We start from the raw sequence: 22,019 nt of genomic DNA on the forward strand, positions 1-22,019 counted from the left end.
GATGCACTGCGTGCCCCGCGGATGACGACATGGGTGGTGCGTTGATTCGCCGTCCATCGACATGCGAATGCGAACCAAATCCGACTGGTGCAATTACCCGGAACATTTATCCGGGTCTAGCCATTCGTAGACTGATAAAGGGAATTAGTATTCTTTCTCTAGGAAGGTTTTGTCTAAGCATCTATCGGGTCCTATCTTGGGAGTCGACTTCATGGCAACCCAATCTTTGACACGCCAACTTTTAAACCGGGATAGGAAAGAACTCAACGTGCTCATTCCTCCGAACCAAGCTGCAGAAACTCCTGCATGAGCTGATGGTGAGACTGCGCCATGTCCTGCGCAGGCTTAATGTGTTCGTCATGCTCCACAGCATGAGCCTGACTGCCGTCGAGGCTCTCATGACCCCAAACAGTCCACCAGCACCGCACCGCTTTCCGGCCGTTGGGACCGCCCCAGTCGTCGTAACCAGTCTCGTAGCCTTCGGCATAGATCCGGAGACCAATCGCATGCATCTTGTAAAAGAAGTCTTCCACCTGCGGCCGATAGGCCAACCGCAGTGGAAGTTCGACCACCACTCTTGCCGATTCCATCTGAGACAACCAGAATGCGATGGTCTGCACGAGAAGTCCGGGATGTTCGGGAGAGTACAGTGGGTCAGCAGCCAGAATGAGATCGAATTTCGAGTCGCCCTTGTGGTGAGCATGCTTCACGGCACGGGGCGAGAGCATCATAGCAGACGGAGCGGTCCAGTCGAGAATCGCGGAAAAGGCGTTTCCATTGTGCTCTTCCAAAATGTCTCGATTTGACTCTATGTTGCGGTCCACGTTTTCTATTATCTCGGGCAGGTCTGTAAGAATCACTTCAGCTCCTAGGGCGGCAGCGGCAGCAAGCCCCACAAGACCAGTTCCGGAACCAAGCTCGAGAATGGAATGTGGGCCAGCTTTGCCGCTGCTGGAAAACAATCTCCTGTCGTCAGCTAGCCGATGAAGCTTCTTTGCCAAGAGGTATGAAGAAGCCCAAGTTTTGAATCCGAGGTTGTCGCCAGTCAGCGGAGGCTCGTGAAGTTGTATGTCTTCGCCGTCGCCGTCTTTGGTGAAAGGGATCCAGAATTTGCGCGATATGGCACCCATGCCTGTCCGTCCAGATCTCTCGCTCAAGCGGATGCTTGCTGCTTCCCAAATTTCCACTTTGGTATCCTCATCTTGTATCCAGCGCAAGTCACTCGCGATTATGCGTGTAAGGTAAGCGGCGAGGCCCTCGGGATTGATCTGCAGCGGAGCAGCTTTCACGGCCGTCGTCTTCCGTCGTCGCTTTGTTTCCAGGCCCAGAGGGAGTCCTTCGCCTTCGGAATCACTGCCTTCCCATGATGGTGGCTCCGAGGTCAACAAGGTGAGGGTTTGGAGGAGCTCTTGGGCCGAAGGGCGAGTGTATAACTGCGGCAAGTCAAGGACTATGACCGAGTTAGCAGCCTTTGGTGTTGAGCGACATTTGGTGCATACCATGGAGCATTTCGCTGGCAGTCTCTTGGTTTTCGTTGTCCATGGTCTACAAGGCCGAAAATGTCGCGGTCGAGAGGAAAGAAAGAGCTGAACCCCCACAGGAAAACCACAGGGTGTGTGGCCCATGCGCAATCTCACCGATTATCGTTTGCCGATGTAGGGCCGCTTTTGGCTGGTCCAGACGGGAGCCACCAACGTGGAGTGCTACAAAATGGTAGACGAGGCGCTATCATTCCGTCTTGTGATGCAACTCGTGAGCTTTCTTCATTTCAAAACTGCCTTGAAGCCGTAGTAGGCGCGGTCCATGTCGAAATGGAACTCCCGAGCCTGGTCCTCAGAAAGTTGGTCGGAAGCCTTCATCTGGTTCAGCGTGATGAGCCACTGGATGATCTTGCCCTTGTTCTCAAATTCCTTGTCTGTCACCTTGTTGACAGACTGAATGATGTCACCCAAGATCGGGTGAAGCACATCCTTTGCGAGCAAGCCCATCTTGATTGCGTCCAGCAAGGTGATGAAGTTCTCCGTAGCGGTAACGACTAGCGTGGCGTCTGCGGAATCATTGCCAGGCGCGGCAGGTCTATGAGATGGTTGCTCCACTGTCGCTGGGATTCCCACCTTGAGCCGTTCGGTGGCTCGAGGGCAATCAAGCTGTACAAGTCAGCAAATGTTTCCACCTCTCCTTCCATGTGTGCAACCCACATCCCATTCCCTCTTAAACGTCTCAAGGTCGACGAAGGTCTTTGCGACCGCTTCATTGGCCAGGTTGGACTTGTATTGCTTGAGCAGCCTACTGCAAGTGTCTGTGTATTCGCTTTCGGTTATCGAGTCCTTCAGGTACGCCTTTTCGAGTGCATCAAGCGTGACTATGATGCTGTAAATTTCTGCAAGAGATTCGTAAAGATCACGCTCGGCGCTGGTCGTTGAGAGCTTAACTTCCTGTCGCTCGCAGTGAGCATTTCAGTCGCGTGATGTGAGCTTCATTCGTACCTCATCGAGATTGATGGTTGCCGACAATGCTGAGGTGGGTGTATAGCTGTATGGAGTAGGCGCATAAGGCAATGGGCGCTGAGAGTACATGATGCCTCTTGAGCAGCTGGCAAGGTGTTGTTCGGAGGTGAGTGGGATCCGCACGGGGAGCCTGAGCTTCTCCGCAGTTGATGCCAAGCGACAGGGATCTCGGATGCGCTAGTGAGAAATTTCCCACGACCGTCTTCGCCGACGCGTTCTTTCGCAACTCTACGCCAAATTTTGCCCGCCAAAATCCTCCCAAAATGGCACAATCCAAGGCCACGAAGAAGTTCGAGAAGAACCATCTGAAGGATGTTCTCAAACGCAGAAAAGAGGGCGCAAAAGTCAAACAGCAAAAGCACATGAAGGAGAAACGCAAGGCGCGCAACGCCAAAGACAACGAACGCGCGAGCGATGTCGAGGAAGAATACCAGCAAGAACGAGCGAAGCGAAAGGGTGACCTCAAATCGAATCCTTTTGCCGAAATGAGCGTAGACGACTTCTTCCAGGGCGCCTTTGATATCCCGGAGCAACCCGAAGCGAAGAAATCGAAGCGCAAAGACGTCCCGACGAAAACCGGCAAGAGGAAGCGGACAGAGGCTGCAGAAGAGGATGTTGAAGACTCTGGCTCCTCATCGGATGAGTCGATAGAGGCGCAACCTGTGGCCGACGAGAGTGGCTCCGAGGACGAGTCGCTGGACGACCTCGACGCGCACAAGCAGCAACTAGAGGAGTTGAAGCAAAAGGACCCGGAATTCTACAAGTACATGAAGGAGAATGACCCAGACCTCTTGGACTTTGCGGAAGAGACTGATCTATCTGGCATGGACGAATTGAGCGGAAGCGATGATGAGGCGCCTAAGAAAAAGAAGAAGAAAAGCAAAGCTGCGGAGTCAGACGAGGAACAGGAGGCACCGGCCAGCAGTGAGGTCACGAAGCCTTTGTTGAAGAAATGGGGCACTGCCATGAAGGAGAAGCACTCACTTCGCGCTACTAAGGATGTAGTTCTGGCTTTCCGAGCAGCTGCCCACCTGAATGAGGACGACGGAAAGGAGTACAAGTACTCCATCTCGAATCCCGAGGCCTACCATGAGCTTCTCATTTTGGCGCTAAAGCATGTTCCGGAAGTGCTTCAGCACCACATCCCCGTGAAAGAATCTAACACGGGCAAGGTGTAAGTTGAGGTGTTTTAGCGCATCAGTCCACCTGCTAACATCTCCCAGCCGTCTTACAACCGAGGGCAAAAAGTTCCGCAACATGACTCCGATGCTCAAGTCCCACGTCACATCCGTAAATCACCTTCTCACCAACCTCTCCGATGCCGCAACCCTGCGTCTCACCCTCAACTCCCTTGTATTGCTTCTTCCCTATGTTCTGTCGTTTAAGAAGCTTGTTCGTGAATTGGCCAAAAATGTGGTTGCTGTGTGGTCGGACGGATCCAACAACGAAGCTACGCGCATTTCGGCTTTCCTCGTCCTCCGAAAACTAGTCGTAATCAGCGATGCCGGTATCAAGGAGGCTGTTTTGAAGGCCGTCTACCAGGGACTGGTTCAGGCCAGCCGCAACACCAGTGTTCACACGCTCGCCGGTATCAACCTGATGAAGAACACGGCTGCTGAGCTGTGGGGCCTGGACCCAAACCTTGGCTACACGACCGGATTCAATTTCATCCGCAGGCTCGCCATCACGCTGCGCGGCAGCATCATCAACAAGTCCAAGGAGTCGTACAAGACGGTCTACAACTGGCAGTACGTCCACTCTCTCGACTTTTGGTCCCGCGTCATTGCCATGCACTGCGAGACGCTTCGCGAGGCCGAGTCGGGCAAGGAGTCGCCTCTCCGTCCCCTTATCTACCCCATTGTCGTGGTCACCATGGCAGCCATGCGCCTCATCCCCACCGCGCAATACTTCCCCCTCCGCTTCCAACTCGTCCGCTCCATCTTCCGCATCTCCCTCGCCACGTCGACATACGCCTCCGTCGCGCCGGCTCTCCTCGAGGTCCTCAACTCGGCCGAGATGAAGAAGCCGCCCAAACCCAGCACGCTCAAGGCCCTCGACTTCGCGACCAGCACCCGCGCCGCCAAGTCGTACCTCCGGACGCGCGTCTACCAGGACGGCGTCGGCGAGCAAGTCGCCGAGCTGCTGTCCGAGTTCTTTGTGCTCTGGGCCAAGAACATCGCCTTCCCGGAGCTGGCGCTGCCCGTCATCGTCATGCTCAAGCGCTGGCTCAAGGACGTCAGCAACAAGGCATCGGGCAACAAGAACGGCAAGGTCAACACGGCCATCGGCCTCGTGGTGCAGAAGCTCGAGGCCAACAGCCGGTGGATCGAGGAGCGCCGGTCCAAGGTCGACTTTGCGCCCAACGACCGCGCTGGCGTCGAGGGCTTCTTGAAGGAGACTGAGTGGGAGAAGACGCCGTTGGGCGCGTTTGTGGCGAGTCAGAGGAAGATTCGCGAGGAGAAGGCGAAGCTGCTGGAGGATGGTAGGAGGGAGGAGGAGAAGAAGAAGAAGGAAGAGAGGGAGGAGAAAGACAAGGAGAGGATGGAAGAGCAGTTGGAGGGATTCGATGATGAAGATGCGAACGAAGATGAGGATGAGGATGAGGACGATGACGACGTCGACGATATGGAGGTCGACGGCGCCGACGATGAGGAGATTGATGAAGAGTAAGTCAGGGACTGGAGATACCCGGCCAGTCCTTGTTTGCATGTAAACGGGCGCACTGTGATACAAAATCAATCCACACATTACAGCATACACCTTCTTCCAAGGCAGAGTCCCTTTGAGCTGCTTCTTTGCTCATAGTCTGAAATCACGCGTAATGTCTATAAGCATATGACGGGATGCCGAGGAAACGTAAGTTGCTGGAAAAGTCCAAAGCATCGTCTCATGTCCAACAGTGAAGGCACACTCGCTTTCTTGGCTGTTTAGCAATTGGGTAGCGCCCCTTTCTGAACTTCTACCCAAGAGCCAAAAGCAAGCACTACGCAACCAATGACCGCCCCACTCGCATCACCGAAACCGCTTGGTCCAGTAGTTCTGTACAGAGCAATTATACCAACCCAACTCAGCAGAGCAACTCTCGCTCAATGCTCCCCATTCACCACCAGCACCTGATGATCATGAAACAGACAAAGATCCACACCACACCACTGCTCACGCCCCCTTACCTTATGCCCAATCTTCTCCTGCAACTCCTGCACATCAATAACCAGCCGCATCAAAACACGCTCACCCCTTCTCCACCACGCATCAAAAACGCGCACCGAATGCAGCGAGCGCAGCGCCGCCAGCACGCGCAGAATGCTCTCGCCCCACGTCACAGAATAGATGTAGCGGATTTCTGGCACGGGGTATGTCCACCACCGCGCCCATGCTTCGGCTAGCGCGTCGAAGGTGGAGATCTGGAGGCGCTCGATGTCCCATTGTTGGGCGAAGAGGTACAGGTCGACTAGGAGCACGATGTATTGGGAGATGGTTTGGGGCGAGGCGATGTGGCGGATGCAGGGCGGGAGGACGGGTGTTGCTGGGCCGGGTATCGTGGGGCCAGTCGTTGCGGGAGCTGGCGTCTCAGGGGCAGGCTTCGCAGGGACAAGCGTCGTTGTCGTCATTGTCGTCGGCGCCTTAGCACCAGCTGGTGTGCCCGTCTGGTTGACAGGCGGCATCCCCTCAACGGGTGTCAGGCGTACGGGCATCTTCTCGCTATCGAAGCGTGGCAGGTCGTCCGAAGGCGGCGGTGGCATTTGCCGTTCCAGCAGCCAGTTTATGAAGAACCCGACGACGACGCAATCTTTGTCTCCCCAGTCGATTTCGCGGCAATAGCTGGGAATTTCTTTGGATATGTGTTCATGAAATGCGTCGGAGGCTCTGGCGATGACGTTTCTGGGGACGAGGAAGACATGTTCTCCTCGCTCGCGGTCGACGTGGACGCGGAGGCATTCTTCGTCCCAATCTGATCTGGTGATGGGTGTTATTGTTGAGGCTCTGGTTTTTGTGGTTTGCTGACCGTACCGTGGTACAATATCGTCTTGTATATCTTGCAAAAATCGACATCGCGACTTCATGTAGCAGAAGCGCCGAGGTTGTTGCTGTTGACTCATGACGGAATGCCTTTGTATCAATGACTGAATTTTCTCGGGAAACAACTTTGTAAAGACTTTGTAAATTATACTCGATTGGTAATGCTGTCAAGCGTATCTTTTCTATGCTGATCACTGGTGAAGAATCAAAAGGAACGGGTTCAAATCTTCGGACCAAGGAAGCCGAGAAGTACTCGAGCTGCGCGTGGTCCATAGTCCATTTTCTTGTTTGGGAAATCGCAACAGAAGAGCACACACGGAGAGGAAGTGATTGTCGACACTCATGGCAAGCAGGTCTTGCACTCGCTGCTCATGGCCCTGGAGATAGAAACGGAGGCCGAAAAAGAGATTCCTGACATCCCAGATCATGGTCAACAAGCTCCAGGTTGGTCTGCATTGATTCGCTGATCCTCAGGCGGACCCACATAGAAAACATGCTGTTAAAGAAATTGGGCACACAGGTGGGAGCTGCCGACACCATGAACAAAAACCGACATGCAAAGACAAGTTAGAATGCGAAACCAAAAGCCATACTAAACAAGACGGAGGACCACAGTGACCGAGCTCCACTCGGCCGCGCTGGGAGAAAATAGGGGATGGACTAGATCAGGGGGTATATTCGCGCGCACAAAGGTGGGTAGATGGAAGACTCTAACAGCAATGACATACAACGATACAAGTACAGCGCAGGAAAAACAAGTGCAAATCAGATGGCTGGCTTCGACGACGAACAAAGGAAAAGTAGAGATGAAGGTCTCAAGGACACTGGTTGCCGGAGAGCAGCTGGCAAGCTCGAGAAAAGAGACAGTGAGGTATAGTACATGGCGGACTCGCGGCGAGACAACGAAGGCGCGGGTGCTGTGTGCCACAAAAGATCTAATGACTTGACGCAATGCAATGAAGCGGCCGGGACAAATAAGGAGAATGGCCAAGCAGAAGTAAATCAACGCTATTCTCACTCCTTTGCGATCATCACAGTATAGCCATGCTGTTAACTCGCAGTATTGGGATCAGACCGACTCCTGACTTGACATCTTTTGCGTCGACTGCTCCTGCTTCTTTGTGTAACCTAACGGGGCTGTCGCCAGCCTCCGCTAGACACTCTCCCAAAGCGTCGACGTCGACGTCGCTTGTCTGCACTATCGAGTTCTTTGGCGTCGTCGGCTGATCGTGCGACGCCGGCGGCGGCGTTGAGACTGGCTCGGCCCGCATGCCTGGCACAGCACCGAATTGATTGACGCCAGAGGCGCGAAGTCGTGCCTTATCACTGGATGTGGAGGAAGAAGTGGCTGGTCTGTTTGGTGTCGGGGTTGAGTCATCGGCTGTCGACGTTGGTGCGGCCTGCGCGCTAGCATCATTCGCTCCTGTCTCTGAAGTTTCCGAAGACCGAGGGTCATCTTCGGGGGTTGAAGGCGTTTGGGTAGGCGCGGCGCCCCATTTGCCGAACATCCAGCCTCCAATGCGCTTGCCGACGCTAGCGTTGGAATTCCTAGAACCAGGGCGGCTTGCCGCGCTTGAACGACGCCGGTTATTATCGGAATTCGACAGCAGGCTTTGGTATGAGCTAAGAGCGTCCGTGTCGTGCTTGTATGAAAGGCTTGGGCGCGCCGTCATACTCGACAGACTACCACGGGCAAGCTTGGACGGAGAGCTAGGCCCAAAGAATATTTGTGACGGGCGTGACTGTAGCGTGTGAATATCCATCCCGGACACTGAGAGCAAGGATTCGTGAGAGCTTTGCCGTCTGAGCGTCGAGTAAATATCTCGGTTGATCTCGGGAGGCTGAGTATCCAGCGGAGGCTCGTGCTGGTTGGCGGGCTCGCAAACTTCTTCGGGGATTGCGATATCTTCCTCTGGAATCCTGAGCGAAAGCTTTTGCGGAGCTTGCGTGGTAGTGGGGGATTTGAGAGAGCGCATGGTAACGGGCATTGTACTGGTCCTATTAATTCCATGGGTGAGGATGCCTCCTTTGATAGGAGAATACACAGGAGATCCAGGGTCATCATTGCTTTCCGGACTTGTTGGGCGTGACGATTCCTGGCCGTCACTAAACATGCGATCAAAGATGGAAGACGTTCGGCGGGATGCTTCGAATGGGGAGCTTGGTACTGAAGAAGCCACCGAGGCCCCGGTCTGCTGGCTCTGGATCGACCAATGATGACGGTGGTTTGAACGATGGCTGGGTATTGTTACTGAGGTATGAGAAAGAATGCTGGCAGCCGTGCATGGAGAAGACGGCCGTGGGGCACATATGGAAGTCTGGGGAGTGTGGTTGCTAGTGGGTGCGAATTGACCGGGGGCCAGCGGTGTTCGCTTTTTCTTCGAAGGCCGGCGTCGGACGTTGCCCTTGGCTTTTGGCGCGTCCTTCGATGCGTCGGGTTTGGAGTGGAGGTGGTGGTGTACGTGATACTCGTGGGGGAGATGGCTTGGACTCTTCTCCGGACTTTTGGGACTCGTGACTTCTGGGTCAAACCCAAGCTCGTTCTGGAGATTTGGCACGCCTGCCTCGCTTTCGCATGGTTCATCGAGAGGTTGATGAAGCATGAGCTGTTCCCGTAACCTTTCGACCTCTTCGTTTGCGTTTGTAAGCATGTCCCGGAGTTCCACAATACCAATCTGCAAGTTCGCGTTGTCCTGTAAAATATCCTTGACAAAGTGTGACACCACATTAGTGTCGGTCTTGCTTTGGGCGACCTTGGCGGCGGCAGCGCCTTTCAACCTCCCCGCAGCTGTCTCGAGCTCCTTTTCCACGGCCCGCCTCCTTTCCATGCGGCCCACGATTTCGACATGGCGTTCGCGCTCCTCTCGAGACTCGCGTTCGATGCGCTCAATCTGTTCCTGGAGCTCGTTGATGATCCGCTCGGCTTTGCGCCATCTCTGGACTGCCGACTTGCTCTCCCCTGCCGTACTGGAAAGTCTTGACTGTAGGTCGACCTGTTCCTTCTCTAGACTGGCCAACTGTCTTTCAAGAGTCTCGGTTCTCGAGGCTTGGTTCGTAAGGCGCGTAAGCTCGTCCTGGGTCGAAGACAGGTGCTTGGAGAGGTCTGCTATACGCTTGTCCGAGTCGGCGACGGCATTGTTCATGGCCTCGAGTTGGTCGAGCAGGTCGCGGTTCTCCTGGATGGACTGGGCATTTTTGGACTCGAGGTCCGCCTTCTCGCGCTCGAGTTCTTCGATTTTGGCAGCCATTCGTCGGCGCTCGGCCTCGCTGTCGGCTATGTAGGCTTCATGGCGTTGGAGGAGTGCCTGCAGACTGAAGTTCAGCGTGGACAACATCTTGGCGTTAGGGAGCAAATTAAATTATAGGGCCGGCTGACTCGACCAAAGGACCGATCAGCTGAACGCCTGGACCCCAGTTGAAGTTGTTTAAGGGCCTGTTGGTTTGTGGCCTGTTGCGGGGGCCACACACGGAACCCAGGGAGCAGACTTTGTTGAACCAAGGGAGGAAGATGGGCGCGTACCTGACCGAGTTGGGCGGCTGTCTGCACGTCGCGCTCAAGGCCCTCGAGAAGATGGCCGTTGTGGGAGAGGTATGGGCAGTCAGAGTTGCCGCAGCAACATTGAGGAATGCGACTATGGGCGTCGGTGGTGGTGGCGTGTACGGTTCCGCGAGGACTCTCCATGGTGGTGGGCAAGCGAGGAATGCAGCTCCAACCTGACCCTAAACGGTTGCAGCAAAAGCTCCATAGGGCTCAGCGAGGCAGAAGGGGCGAGGAGAGTGGTCGCTTAAGGATGAGGGGACGTGAGCTCTAGGAGAGAGGCTTGGACCGGGCCGGGCAGAGCGGAGGCGCAGGAAGGCGACAGTGCGCAGGGCGGTGGTGGTGGGGGGGGGGGGGGGAAAGGAAAGTTTGCGCAGCGAGGTGGATAGTTGCGGTGTTAGAGACGCCGGCGCAAAACGAACCTAACGGTGCTGTGGGTAACTAGGTACGTACCTTAGTTCGTCGGGTGTGCCCGCAGAGGCGCGCTGGGGCTGGGGGCACCTGGACTGAAACGGTTATCCGACGAAACAAATCCATCCTCCTCCGTCTGACGCAATGACAAACTCGATGCAGGTACTCGATTACCTTTTGATCTGGTTGCTTAGTGGCGCAATACCTTGTCCGCCCGGCTCCCACCTCAGCCTCCAGCTCTAGCCCTAGCCATCACCGCTCCGGAGCCGTCGGTGCTCATTTTGCCGAGTCGCTACCGTCTAGCATCCGGACTCCGCCTCGTCACGACGCATGTGGGTTGAAGAGAAGAACCTGATTTTATCCCATTTATGGTGATCGCATGGCGGATTCGTGATGATGCAACGAGCCGTCCTTTCCAGTACTGAGTCGAGGATACCTGTGACTCCGTTTTCCTGAATCTCCCTCTCTCCAATTCCCACATGCTCAATGCCGAATGCCGAATGCCGAAGAGCCTCATGTCGAGGTCTTCCAATGCCCAACGACCGTTCCCAATCACTCTAATCTTTTGTCAAAAGCCTGTGGTCGAAAGTTCTTGCCCGGAAATACCTGAGTTGCATGTTAGAATGGTCCAAAACGGAGTGGAAGTTGACCTACCAAAACCGAGTTCGCCAAAGAGACGCTCAAAGACCATGAATGTCAAAATCCATGAGTGTAAAAGTGCAGTGATCGAAAGGGTCTGCACTAAGCGTAAGTTCGGCATTCCCAAAGTCTGCCATTCAGTGAACTCACCAAGTGTGCCCGAAGCTCACTTCTTCTCGTAGTGGGGCAGAGTCGTGTCGACAGCAGTCACGTAGAAGAAGCGACGGCAACAGGTGCAGTAGTCCGTGACGGACTTGGGAGGGCACCACTTGCATTTCCTGCCGGGCATGTGGGTGTCGTAGATGTGAAGCTCAGGCTTGAGCTTCTTCATGCGCTTTTCAAATTCCTCGTCGTACCAGGCTGGACCATGCGGCGCGCCGGGCGGCATGTCGCCCCAGAAGCCAGGCGGAAGAGCAGGGCCAAATGGGATGGCCGAAGGGTCAGGAGCACTCTGACCAGGCATCGTGTGAGACTGAGCGGCACTCTGACCAGGCATCGTGTGCGACTTTGGAGCAGTCTGACCACGCTTTGGGCGCGATCGAGAAGCAGTCTGACCAGGCATCGTACGTGGTTGAGGAGCAGTCTGAGTAGATATGGTGTGCGGCTGTGGAGCAATCTGACCAGGCGTCGTGTATTGTTGAGGAGGCGTGGTAAAATTGGCGAAGCTTGTGGTCAAGTTGCGAGGTTGAGGAGACATGGACAGGGCCTCAAAGCCAGAGGCCAAGTTTTGCAAGTTCGCAATGGGCAGCGGAGCGGTCGGCGCACCCGTAGTCGCCGTCTGGGGAGCAGTCGGCGCACCCCTCGTCGGAGTCCTGGGAGCAGTCCGGACACCTGCCCTCGGCGTCTGGGGGGGTTTTTTGCAGCAGCCCTCGCAAGGACAAATGTCCGTCGACCTGTACGCGAGGAGATGAAAGAGGTGCGGCGCAAACATGTACGGGCTGTCGAAGCGCTTGCCCTTGGGGTGACCGTACAGGTAGTAGTCCCGGCGCTTGTTGTCGTTTCTCGTCTTCCTCCAGATTGTGTAGCCAGAGGGAACGCCGTTGATCCGCGGGTCTTCACCTATTGAAGGCAACAGGGACTCATCAGTAGATGTCAATAAGAGGGTTTCACAGGATAACAGGTTCCAACGTGAAGAGTGGCATGACTGTTAACTCACCTTCCAATCCAGCCATCCGCTGGTACTCCTCTCCAAGGGCACGCAGCCAATGGTCAGGCGTGGCGACAAGGACATAGCCATGTCCCTCAGGAGGGACATGTCCTGGATCTCCATCGGAGAAGTCGCCGAGCACATGCTCAATTTGGGTAGCGGGTTCGTAAGGGGTGGCCATGATGGTCACGTGCCAGGGGTGGTGTTGGGTATCCGTGTCGTGATGACGTGATGTTGTTGGTGGATGGAAGGACTCAGTTCCAAGATAGATATACAAGCTGGGCTCCTACGCCGTTGACTTAGTCGTCGCCGGGATGCCGAGCCAAACAATGGGAACTCACTGTCGACTCGACTAAAGCAACGGGAAATCATCACTTTGTCCCTTTGATGTGCAACAGCTTTTAGACCAATTCCGTGCGATGCCTGTTAAGTATATTATGCAGTAAATGCAATCAGGTGAATGTAGGAGATGAATCCAAGGTAAAGAGCCGTGAAGAAACATTAACATTTTAGGTGACACGAACATGGGGATACGGGAATCATTGAAAACTTCTAAAAGAAAGATATGGAAAGCAATCGTAATTGTTAAGAATTGTAATTTGTGAGCGTCCATGGCTCTTAAATGCGCAAAACTTTAGAGAATCTATTAAGAGTAAGACAGAAAAATGTGCCCGCTGGGTGAAGTACTACGTTGCGCCGAGAGGCGAAACAGAGCCCATGTGGAGCAGAGCGTCGGACGTAATCAGCCCGAGAAATTCAAGAAACTTAGCAAGAGCAAGCCTTTGAATGAAGAGGCTGAAGAAAAAGGACGGTGGAAGGTGGGCCGATGATAGGACCCGAGCTTCGAGGCCGTCCATCTGGGGCTACGAGCGATCAAGCGAATGCTTACTCGGGCCATGGCAAAGATCTGAAGCCTAAGCCGAAGCTGAAGCTGAAGCCTTTGGAGAAGTGTTGTCTTTCTGATTCATGGACCACCTTGTTCTGTCCTAAGGGAGTTCAAAGGCGCCTGTCATCACCTATCTGCTGGATCGACGCTACTTGGCGACATTTGGCATAGATAGCGCGAATTAGCGGGACGGGCAAAGAGTATAATGGTGAAGAATGCAAGGCGCGTGCTTTGATGGAGGATGAGAAGGTGAGAAAAGAGAGTCGTCGGCCTGAAGTGTAGAGTACCGGGTTAACGGTTTCTCCATGCTGGCGATCGAGGCCGCGAGGGGCTAGCAGAGAGACCCGAGGCGTCACCACCTCTATCTGCATTATCTCACAAGTCAGACCCTCTTTATTCCGGTTTACGCTATCTAAATTAGGACTAGTAAGTAGCGCTTAGATCCCTAAAGACCCTAAGGACTAATCATATTACACATAGTATAAACCTTAAAGAGGGTCTAAGAGTAACTTAGCCTATTTTATATAAGAGATGTCTTTAATACCGTAATAACTTCATTTAAAGCTATATATTACGTACCTAATAATGTTAGATTACCTTAAGACTACCCGTAATTAAAAGCCCTATTTTATTACTATATAGGAATATATCTAAGCACTCCTATCTCTTAATATTATTATTAAGATGCTAATAGTACTCTACCTCTATTAAGCCCCCTTACTAAAATTAAGACTAGCCCCCTTAAACGCATAGAGTAGTACCTTAAGATGCTAGGAGAATCGTATATAAACTAGATAATAAACCCTAATTATAATAATATAGATAATAACTCTAATAGTAAAGAGGAGGGTAATAATAGTTCTAATAAGGAGTTTAATAAGGACGACGTAGACTAAAGATTAACCTCTATAAGGTATAAATCTACTCCTAATATAGCTAGAAGTTTACCCTAGGCTTTATCTCATTAAGGATTCTTATAAGATAGAGTTATAACGTTACTTCTTAGAACTCTATATTATCTAAGTAACGCGCTAGGCTAATAACGTCTTTTAGGGCCTATAGCCTTATTCGTAGAATCTAACTAAAATAACGCGTAAGGTTATGCTCTACTTTAGACATAGTATTAAACTAGGGCTCTAGGATAGTTATTTAGGTTAAAAGATTATCCCCTAACTATAACGCCTTATTACTAATACTAGATCTAAAACTTAATATAAGGTTAGAGCCTATACTAGATTACGTATAAAGTTAATTACGTTAGCCCTTAGGCGTAGATTTTAGGGTACGCGGTATATAACTACTACTATATTAGCTATTAAGAGCGGCTATTATTACGAATTATTAAGCGGCTAATATATAGGCTTTTACCTAAAGGCTATCTACTTAGTTAGACGTATATAAAATTAAAAGAACTTAATTAAAGTTAAGTAGAGAAGAGATAAAGTTAAGTAAAGTCTTATTAATTATTATAAATATAGAAGATGCTATATACTCTTCTATCTTCTATATATATTTATATAAGAAGTAAAATAAGAACTAAACTCTCTCTTTACTACGCGAATTACTACTTTAGTTATATTATTAAAATAGATAAGAAATTAATCTTCTTATTACCGCGTAAAGTTTTATTAGCCGTTAAGTAGGCTGTATATCCTTAGTAGTATTTATTATCTATTAGTACTACTAGCTTATACGGCTTAGCCGGTTTATACGGCTTAGTTATAATCATCTTTAGCTTATTAAGTAATCGCGTAAGGGCGTAGTTATAATATACTTACGTTACTAGTATCTAATAGCCGCGTTTAATAGCTATTACGACATTCCCCCCCTAATAGGAAGCCTAAGTTAGCTTATTAAGTACTTATATAGATAACTAACTAGCGTTATTTTAGTAAGGGCGTAAAGTATAGGACTACTAGATATATCTTATTATTAGGGTTATAGTTTAACTAACCTTCTTTACTACTACCCTTTCTATAATAACTAATCTTCCTTATATTAACTTTTCCTATAATAATAATCCCTTATCATTACATCTTCCCTTTCTTACTTAAGTAATAATAGTAAGTTATCGCGTTTATAGTAAGTCCTTAGTTTAAAACGCTTAACTAATTATCGCGTAATAGTATCTAATTAATCTCGTTACTTAAAGCGCCTTAAAGGTAATATAACGCCTTAAGAGGATGCTAAGGCTACTTAGAATTATTATATAATACATTACGCGTAATTAGCCGATTATTAGTATATCTAGAGTTTTTTAAAAAGGTAAAGTGAAGCTAACTAGTCTAGGTATAGTACCTAGCTCCTAAGAGCTAGTATATATTACTATTCTACCTATAGATCCTTACGCGAATATTACGTATACTAATACGCCTACTATACCTACTTTATCCTTATATACGCGTTCTAGTAGCTATTACGCTAACGCGCTATTAAGTATACCTTTATATAAGGGTAATAATAGTAGTATTATTTATCTAGCTACTTTACCTACGGAATTACTAGTGTAACCTTTAGATTAGGATTTAGAGGTAGATACTTCTAATAAGATTATAGTCTTCATCCTACGTAAGGCCTTTAAAAAACTCGCTAAGGTATATATTACTACTTACTTATCTTCACGTAATAGCTAACTTATTATAGAAATCCCTTAGTAGTAATAAAACTAGCTAATATATAATATGTATGTTAGGCCTTAGTAACTTAGCTCATTATGCTATTATCCTAGTTTCTAAGGACCGTTTTAACATTATATCTATAGAATCTTATAGCTCTTCACGTAATGCTTACTTAATTTAATACGTAGGTATTAATTAAGCTACTAGTTATACTAAGTACTAGGATAATCTCTCTACTTATATCTTCTACGGTTACCGTAAGTTACTAGGTTTCTTATAGGGTTATTACGCGAACTACGTCTAGGGCACTAGTAACCTTAACTATACTATAAGTAACCTTACTAGTACTTATCCTCCTAATTAATATAAAAGATGTAAGGATAAGATATAGCCTAGAGAGTACCTTACTCTTTACTACGTAATAGATAACTAGGTTAATAACTTTCTCTAGGGCTCTATTAAAGGTATAATAAGGCCTAAACTTAAGAAGTCGGCTCTAATTCCTACTAAAGAGGAGGAAGAGGAGTAGGGGTATAAAAGATAAGGAATAAAATTAAAATAGGGAATAGGATAGATAAGGATAAATTAGTTTATATAGATAAGGGTTATTTACTATAGCGTTAGAGGATTCTCTTTACTAGAGTATAGGCGGGTTAGTTATCTAATTACGTTTCTTCCTATAATTCTTATTAGAGGAAGGCTCTTTTCTACTTTTCTAGGTTCTTTAGTAGTCTAGGGGTAGAAGGATTAGTAGTATAGAAGTCCTCTACTTTTTAGGGGGCCCTAATAAAAGAACTTACTATATACTACTTATTATCTTAATTATATCCTACCTATTAAACCTAATACTTTAAAGTTCTATAAGTAACCTTACTCGCGTAGATAAAGTTAACTTCCTATTCTTACTAGTTATTAATAATCTCGGGTTTTAGTTCTATGTATCTCTATTATAGTAATAGGTCTATAGCTACTTTACGTAGGTAATTAGTATAGAAAAGGTTTATTACCTTTATGCTTTCTAGAAGATCTAGTTTATACGAATAATCTTTCATTCTAGTAACCTTAAATGGTCCTATATTAGGAGCGTCTAATTTTAGATTTAGCCGGTCTATTATCTAGCTAGTCTTCTTAATGTAAATAAAGTCTCTAATGTTAAAGTTAGGTATATAAAAGTATTTATTAGCTTATTAGTAGTTCTTTTCTTACGATTATTAAATTAATTTATAGGCGTACTTATAGGCCTCTTATCTTCTTTTTTAGAGAGACTAAGCTATAGACTATGCTCTACCTTCTAGTAAAGTAATTATTATCGTATGAGTAGTCTAGTTATAATATATATATAGTAAGAAGCTAAGATCTATTTTAGCTAGTATAAGACCTATAGCCTTATATAGAAGGGTAGCCTAAGCTAGGTCCATTAATAGTAGAAGGTTAGACTAGTTATTTTAATAGTAATTAATAAAGAGTTATAGTTAGTATATAAGAACCTAATTAACTATCTTAGTAATTCCGTTTATCTAAGAGTAATAGGCTAAATTAAAGTGTTATTTAATACTAGTTAACTTATATAGCTCCTACGCGAAGGCTAAAATAAACTAAGGACCTTAATCCGATAGTATACTTTTAGGATTTCCGAAAATTTAGTAGACGTAATTATAAAAAAGTTAAGATACTCCTTTAGCATTAATTTTCTTTATGTAAGGTAAACTAAAGGTTCTTTAGGATAACTAGTCTATAATAATAAGGATATAATTAAATCCCTTTTAGTCTTACGGCATCTCTTTAAAATCTATAGCTAGGTATTACTAGGGACGGTTAGGAATTAGTAGAGGATATAGAAGGCTAGGTGTCTTATTAGTAAATTTATAGTTCTAGTAGTAAATATAGTAGTTTTAGCTATATCTCTTAATTATATAAGTCTAGCTAGGCTAGTAATAGTATTACTATACTAGCTTTTACATTTTATTAATTCTAGGATGGGTAGTAATATAAGTAGTATATATTACTTTAATTATTCTTACGCGAAGGTTATCCTAGTTAGGAATAACTAATACGCTATAGTAAAGAAGTAATCCATCCTATAACTTCTAATATAATTTATTTTCCGGTTAAAGATAGGCTATTTCCCTCTATAGTTTAAGATCTAGGTTTTCTCTATTCACGTAGAGGAGCTTATTAAGGAAAATTATTAGTAGAGAAACTTCCGGCTCTATCATTATAAGTAGGACTACCTAGGAAGTAGGAATAAGATACTACTCTTATACGGCCTTTAATTTCTCTTTTTAAGTCTTAAGTTACTCTTACTTTCTTATAAGAATATCTATAATGATGTTTTCCTTTCCTAGTTAGTAGGTAAACCGGACTTAGTACTTAGTAAGTTACTTAGCCCATCTTACTTATCGTATAGATAATTAGCGCTTAGAAGTAAAGTGTTCTAATGCTTAATAGTCTATAATTATAAGAAAAGGTTTATAAAGGCCTATAAGTATAGATCTCTATTCCTCTAGTCCTTATATAATAGCTAGGAGTTCTTTATTAGGTATTCTATAGTAGAGTTTAGCATCTAACATTACCTTAGAATAAAAGGATACCGGTTTCTATTTATAATCTTTTTAATATTATAATAGGACTCCCGTAACTACTCTATTACTTACGTCTATTTCTATATAAGTATCTAAAGTTAGATTATAGTTTATAAGTAGTAATTCACTATATATTAGTTTCTTAAGGTTTCTAAAAGATTCTTCCTTAACTAGTCTAAGTTATTACTACTTTACTTTTAAATATAGTTTCTCTAGTAGCTAGCTAATTCGTCCGTAGTTAGGAAGGAATCTCTAATAAAAGTTATAGAATCCTAAGAAAGACTAAAGAGATTAAAGGGTTATAGGTAATTACTAGGTATAAATAGGTTTAATTTTTTACGGGTCTATTAATATACCCTTAGTAGAGATGATATATCCTAGAAATTTCGTATAAGTAGTTAAGAACTTACTCTTTTTTATATTAGCTTATAGTCCCCCTCTACGTAATTATTATAGAACTTTAATGATGTATTAAGTATAATCGTACGGGTTTTTAGAAATAATAAGAATATTATCCATAAAAGTAATAATAAAATCATCTAAATAGTTAAATAGAACTTAGTTAATAAAACGTTAAAAAGTAGCAGGCCTATTACTTAGCCTAAAAGGTAAAACGCGGTATTTAAATAATCTATATCTTATACGGAAGGTAGTATATTCTTTAGACTACTTTTAAAGGCGGATTTAATGGAAAGCTTATTAAATATCTAGTTTTATGTAGACCTTTCCCTTACCTACTCTCTATAAGAGTTCTAAGATAAGAGGTAAAGAATATAAGTCCTTCTTTATCTAATTATTTAACCGTTAGTAGTTAATATAAATTCACTAACTACCTCCGGGTTTTTTTACTACTAATACTAGAGAGGTATAGGGTACGTAGCTCTTAGTAATAAATCCTTTCTTTAAGTTCTCTTAGACGTATTCCTTTACTACGGCTAGCTATTCTAGGAACATCCTATAGAGGGGACTTATTAGTAAGCGTAGAGAATCCTTATATGTAAGAGAAATTTAATAATTAACTCCTACATAATAGGGTAGTAGCTAATTAGATTCTTATTTTAAAAAGATGTCGCGGTAGTTTTTATACTTAGAGGGTAAATGATTATTAAGGTATTTATTAAAAGCTTCATCTTTATTAGCTTTATTAATATCGTTAAGTATAATAGAATAGAGGTTTACTACTTCCGTTAGTATTTTTATAGGTAGGTTAATTTCTATAAGAAAGGTGAAAAAGGTTTCTTAATTATTAACTTTAATATTATTAGAGATATATATTAAAGAAACTAATTAGTTTATCTATAGATCTTTACTTCATGCGGATAATTTTAGAACTTTTAAAAGATTTAAAAAAGAAATTCGGTCCGGAGGATCTAACTAAATAAGTTATTAGTTATAGTAATCCGGAAGAACATAATAATATGTAAGGAACTAGCGGCCTAGAATAATATTATAGCGCCTAATATCTAGTATAAAGGCGTATATTATAACTAGCTAATGTTAGAAACGGAATTATAATTAATAAATGAAATTAAGTTACTTATTTATGCGTTAGTTAAACCTAGAGACTTTAAGGTTCCTACTAGTAATCTTTCTTTTCTTAATCTCTAATTCCCTAAGTTATAGAAGAAGTTAAGAATGAATAAAGCTAGATCTATTTACGCTAGTATTAACTAGGGCATAAACAGGTATAGCGTAACTACTAGCTATAATTATAGTTTACATAGTAAACGGGTATCCTCTAATAAGGTTATAAATGTTTACCTATAAATTAGTAATTTATAGAGCTCTAAGCTTATATCTTAGGGAGGAGACTTCCCCTAAGACTTATTATTTTCTAATAAAGAAGAGTATAGTTCTAATATTACGCGCTCTTCTCCTTCTTCTTCTATTATAGTATTAACTATCTTTACTTTAGTTTCTAGGCACTATTAGATAAGGTATCTAAACTTTCTATATTAATAGTAGGGTCTAATATTACCTTAGAGTTCCGCTTTTCCTTTACGTATTAGATTTTCCGTTATTATATAAGGAGTGGGTCTCTATAATAATCTTAAAAAAGGCTACTCTCTTAAACTTCTACCTATTAAAAGAGTAGATTTACCTACTTATTCCTATTATTATTTCTTTACGCGGTCTTCCTAGGATGATAAAGATATATTTCTACTATTTTAATACTTAATTATACTTTATGTAATAGGGTATACCTTTTAAAGGTATTCTTTAAATAAGATGGAGTCATCTTATTTAATTCCTACTAAATGAGTTTATAGTAGGGGATCTAATAAAGAGTAAAAATCCTCTTTCTATTATTCGTACGGAAGATTAGCCTCTAAAGCTAGGTATATAAACTCTAACTAGAACTTCTAAAGATCTATAGGAATTTTATAATAAAGGTCCTTTAGCTTCTTCTTTACATCCTTTCACTAATATGGATTCTTAAATACTTACTTAAGCTAGTAATATAAGTTAGTATTAAGAACTAGATCATCTATCTTTATATAAGTACGTAAAAATAGTACTAGACGCTATACTACCTTACCCTATATCCTTAAGAGGATATAACTTATAATAGCTTCCTTAGTATCTATAGTAGTACCTCTTTTAAAGTAGTCTTTATTACTACGGATTTTATTATTTATGAGTAGCTACTAATACTTATATGTAGGGTTTTAGCCGTTTATTAATTTAGGTAGGTCGGGTACTCTTAGTATATATTTCTTCTTCTTCTAGGATCTATTCTCTTCTAAATACTATGAACTTATTAACTTAATAGTATCTTCGCGCGACGTTATTTAATAACTTATAATTCTTTCTACTAAGTTAAGGATAACTTATTTAAGAGTCTTAATTTACATCTTTATATAAATAGTAATATCCTATATTTATCCCTTTATAAGGAGGGCAATCTTAGATTAATAGTTATTAGCTTCTTCTAGTAGAATATGCCTAAAAGCTTCTTTAACCTAAAATTATATTATGTAAAAAAGACCTTTCTCTTATACTTATATATTAAGCTTAACTAGTAATAGGGAGTAAAAAGATTATAATAAGAAGGGAAACACCTATCCTCTTCCTTCCTTAGATTTATAAGGTAATTTAGTACCTTCATATAAGGGTATTTATTATTAACTACTAGACTCCTCTTAAGTACTAGTTACGTAGGCTTAATTCTTAGCTATACTATCCGCGCATAGAATAGTCTTCTACTTTCTTATAAGTAGGTATAGGGAGGATACCTCCTTAATATTTATACGCTATACTATAGCCTTATAAAGACTTCTATAGTTAATATATACTTAATACTCTTTAGTCTTTAGATAATACTAATACGCCTTACTAAGATAACTTAAATTACCTTCTTAAATAATAGGCGGTTATATATAAGGCTTAAGCTATATATATAGTATACCTAGTTTAGGTATTCTAATACCTCCCTTAGGTAATAAAAAAGTAGGACGGGGATAATACCTAGAATAATCTTCTATATCTATTATAAATTATTAAGTAGCTAATATATAGGCTTTCACCTAAAGGCTATCTACTTAGTTAGATATATATAAAATTAAAAGAACTTAATTAAAGTTAAGTAGAGAAGAGATGAAGTTAAGTAAAGTCTTATTAATTATTATAAATATAGAAGATACTATATACTCTTCTATCTTCTATATATA

The 22,019-nt window shown here is 44.6% G+C and overlaps 6 protein-coding genes across 6 annotated transcripts; 1 reads left to right on the top strand and 5 right to left on the bottom strand.

The window, feature by feature from the left end:
* Positions 1–272: 272 nt before the first annotated feature.
* Positions 273–2,438, bottom strand: IWZ02DRAFT_383954 (VPS28 protein-domain-containing protein; the record flags this gene model as incomplete). The annotated part of the gene is made up of 3 exons (XM_066765303.1): positions 273–1,406; positions 1,776–2,147; positions 2,199–2,438. Coding segments are annotated over 3 exons (1,746 nt in total), but the record flags the coding sequence as incomplete, so codon positions are not given.
* Positions 2,439–2,733: 295 nt separating this feature from the next.
* Positions 2,734–5,264, top strand: IWZ02DRAFT_407826 (ribosome assembly protein-like protein Noc2). The gene is made up of 2 exons (XM_066765686.1): positions 2,734–3,681; positions 3,731–5,264. Exons 1-2 carry the CDS (start codon positions 2,771–2,773, stop codon positions 5,175–5,177), a joined length of 2,358 nt encoding a protein of 785 aa, XP_066619749.1. The 5' UTR covers positions 2,734–2,770; the 3' UTR covers positions 5,178–5,264.
* An 88-nt stretch (positions 5,265–5,352) lies between these two features.
* Positions 5,353–6,665, bottom strand: IWZ02DRAFT_460338 (uncharacterized protein). The gene has a single exon (XM_066768148.1). It carries the CDS (start codon positions 6,605–6,607, stop codon positions 5,594–5,596), a length of 1,014 nt encoding a protein of 337 aa, XP_066619750.1. The 5' UTR covers positions 6,608–6,665; the 3' UTR covers positions 5,353–5,593.
* An 851-nt stretch (positions 6,666–7,516) lies between these two features.
* IWZ02DRAFT_72285 (uncharacterized protein) lies at positions 7,517–10,404 on the bottom strand. Its single transcript, XM_066771119.1, has 2 exons — positions 9,904–10,404; positions 7,517–9,832 (listed from the first exon to the last, which is right to left on the bottom strand). Exons 1-2 carry the CDS (start codon positions 10,207–10,209, stop codon positions 7,559–7,561), a joined length of 2,580 nt encoding a protein of 859 aa, XP_066619751.1. The 5' UTR covers positions 10,210–10,404; the 3' UTR covers positions 7,517–7,558.
* Positions 10,405–11,281: 877 nt separating this feature from the next.
* On the bottom strand, positions 11,282–12,443 carry IWZ02DRAFT_436011 (uncharacterized protein; the record flags this gene model as incomplete). The annotated part of the gene is made up of 2 exons (XM_066766493.1): positions 11,282–12,174; positions 12,272–12,443. The coding sequence occupies 2 exons, from the start codon at positions 12,441–12,443 to the stop codon at positions 11,282–11,284; spliced, it is 1,065 nt and encodes a 354-aa protein (XP_066619752.1).
* Positions 12,444–12,526: 83 nt separating this feature from the next.
* IWZ02DRAFT_72295 (uncharacterized protein) lies at positions 12,527–13,066 on the bottom strand. The gene is made up of 2 exons (XM_066771120.1): positions 12,604–13,066; positions 12,527–12,548 (listed from the first exon to the last, which is right to left on the bottom strand). Exon 1 carries the CDS (start codon positions 12,873–12,875, stop codon positions 12,615–12,617), a length of 261 nt encoding a protein of 86 aa, XP_066619753.1. The 5' UTR covers positions 12,876–13,066; the 3' UTR covers positions 12,527–12,548; positions 12,604–12,614.
* Positions 13,067–22,019: the final 8,953 nt, after the last annotated feature.

Source organism: Phyllosticta citriasiana (genome assembly GCF_038021145.1).
Source record: "Phyllosticta citriasiana strain CBS 120426 chromosome Unknown IWZ02scaffold_13, whole genome shotgun sequence".
Taxonomy (NCBI): domain Eukaryota; kingdom Fungi; phylum Ascomycota; class Dothideomycetes; order Botryosphaeriales; family Phyllostictaceae; genus Phyllosticta; species Phyllosticta citriasiana.

What these genes read in the sequence shown, in the direction of transcription:
- IWZ02DRAFT_72295 (XM_066771120.1), bottom strand. Translation starts at nt 12,875, where the DNA reads ATGGACGCTCACAAATTACAATTCTTAACAATTACGATTGCTTTCCAT.
- IWZ02DRAFT_72285 (XM_066771119.1), bottom strand. Translation starts at nt 10,209, where the DNA reads ATGGAGAGTCCTCGCGGAACCGTACACGCCACCACCACCGACGCCCAT. An exon ending in CTGATCGGTCCTTTGGTCGA is followed by an intron (nt 9,833 to 9,903) that starts GTCAGCCGGCCC and finishes TTCAGTCTGCAG; the next exon opens with GCACTCCTCCAACGCCATGA.
- IWZ02DRAFT_460338 (XM_066768148.1), bottom strand. Translation starts at nt 6,607, where the DNA reads ATGAGTCAACAGCAACAACCTCGGCGCTTCTGCTACATGAAGTCGCGA.
- IWZ02DRAFT_407826 (XM_066765686.1), top strand. Translation starts at nt 2,771, where the DNA reads ATGGCACAATCCAAGGCCACGAAGAAGTTCGAGAAGAACCATCTGAAG. An exon ending in GAATCTAACACGGGCAAGGT is followed by an intron (nt 3,682 to 3,730) that starts GTAAGTTGAGGT and finishes AACATCTCCCAG; the next exon opens with CCGTCTTACAACCGAGGGCA.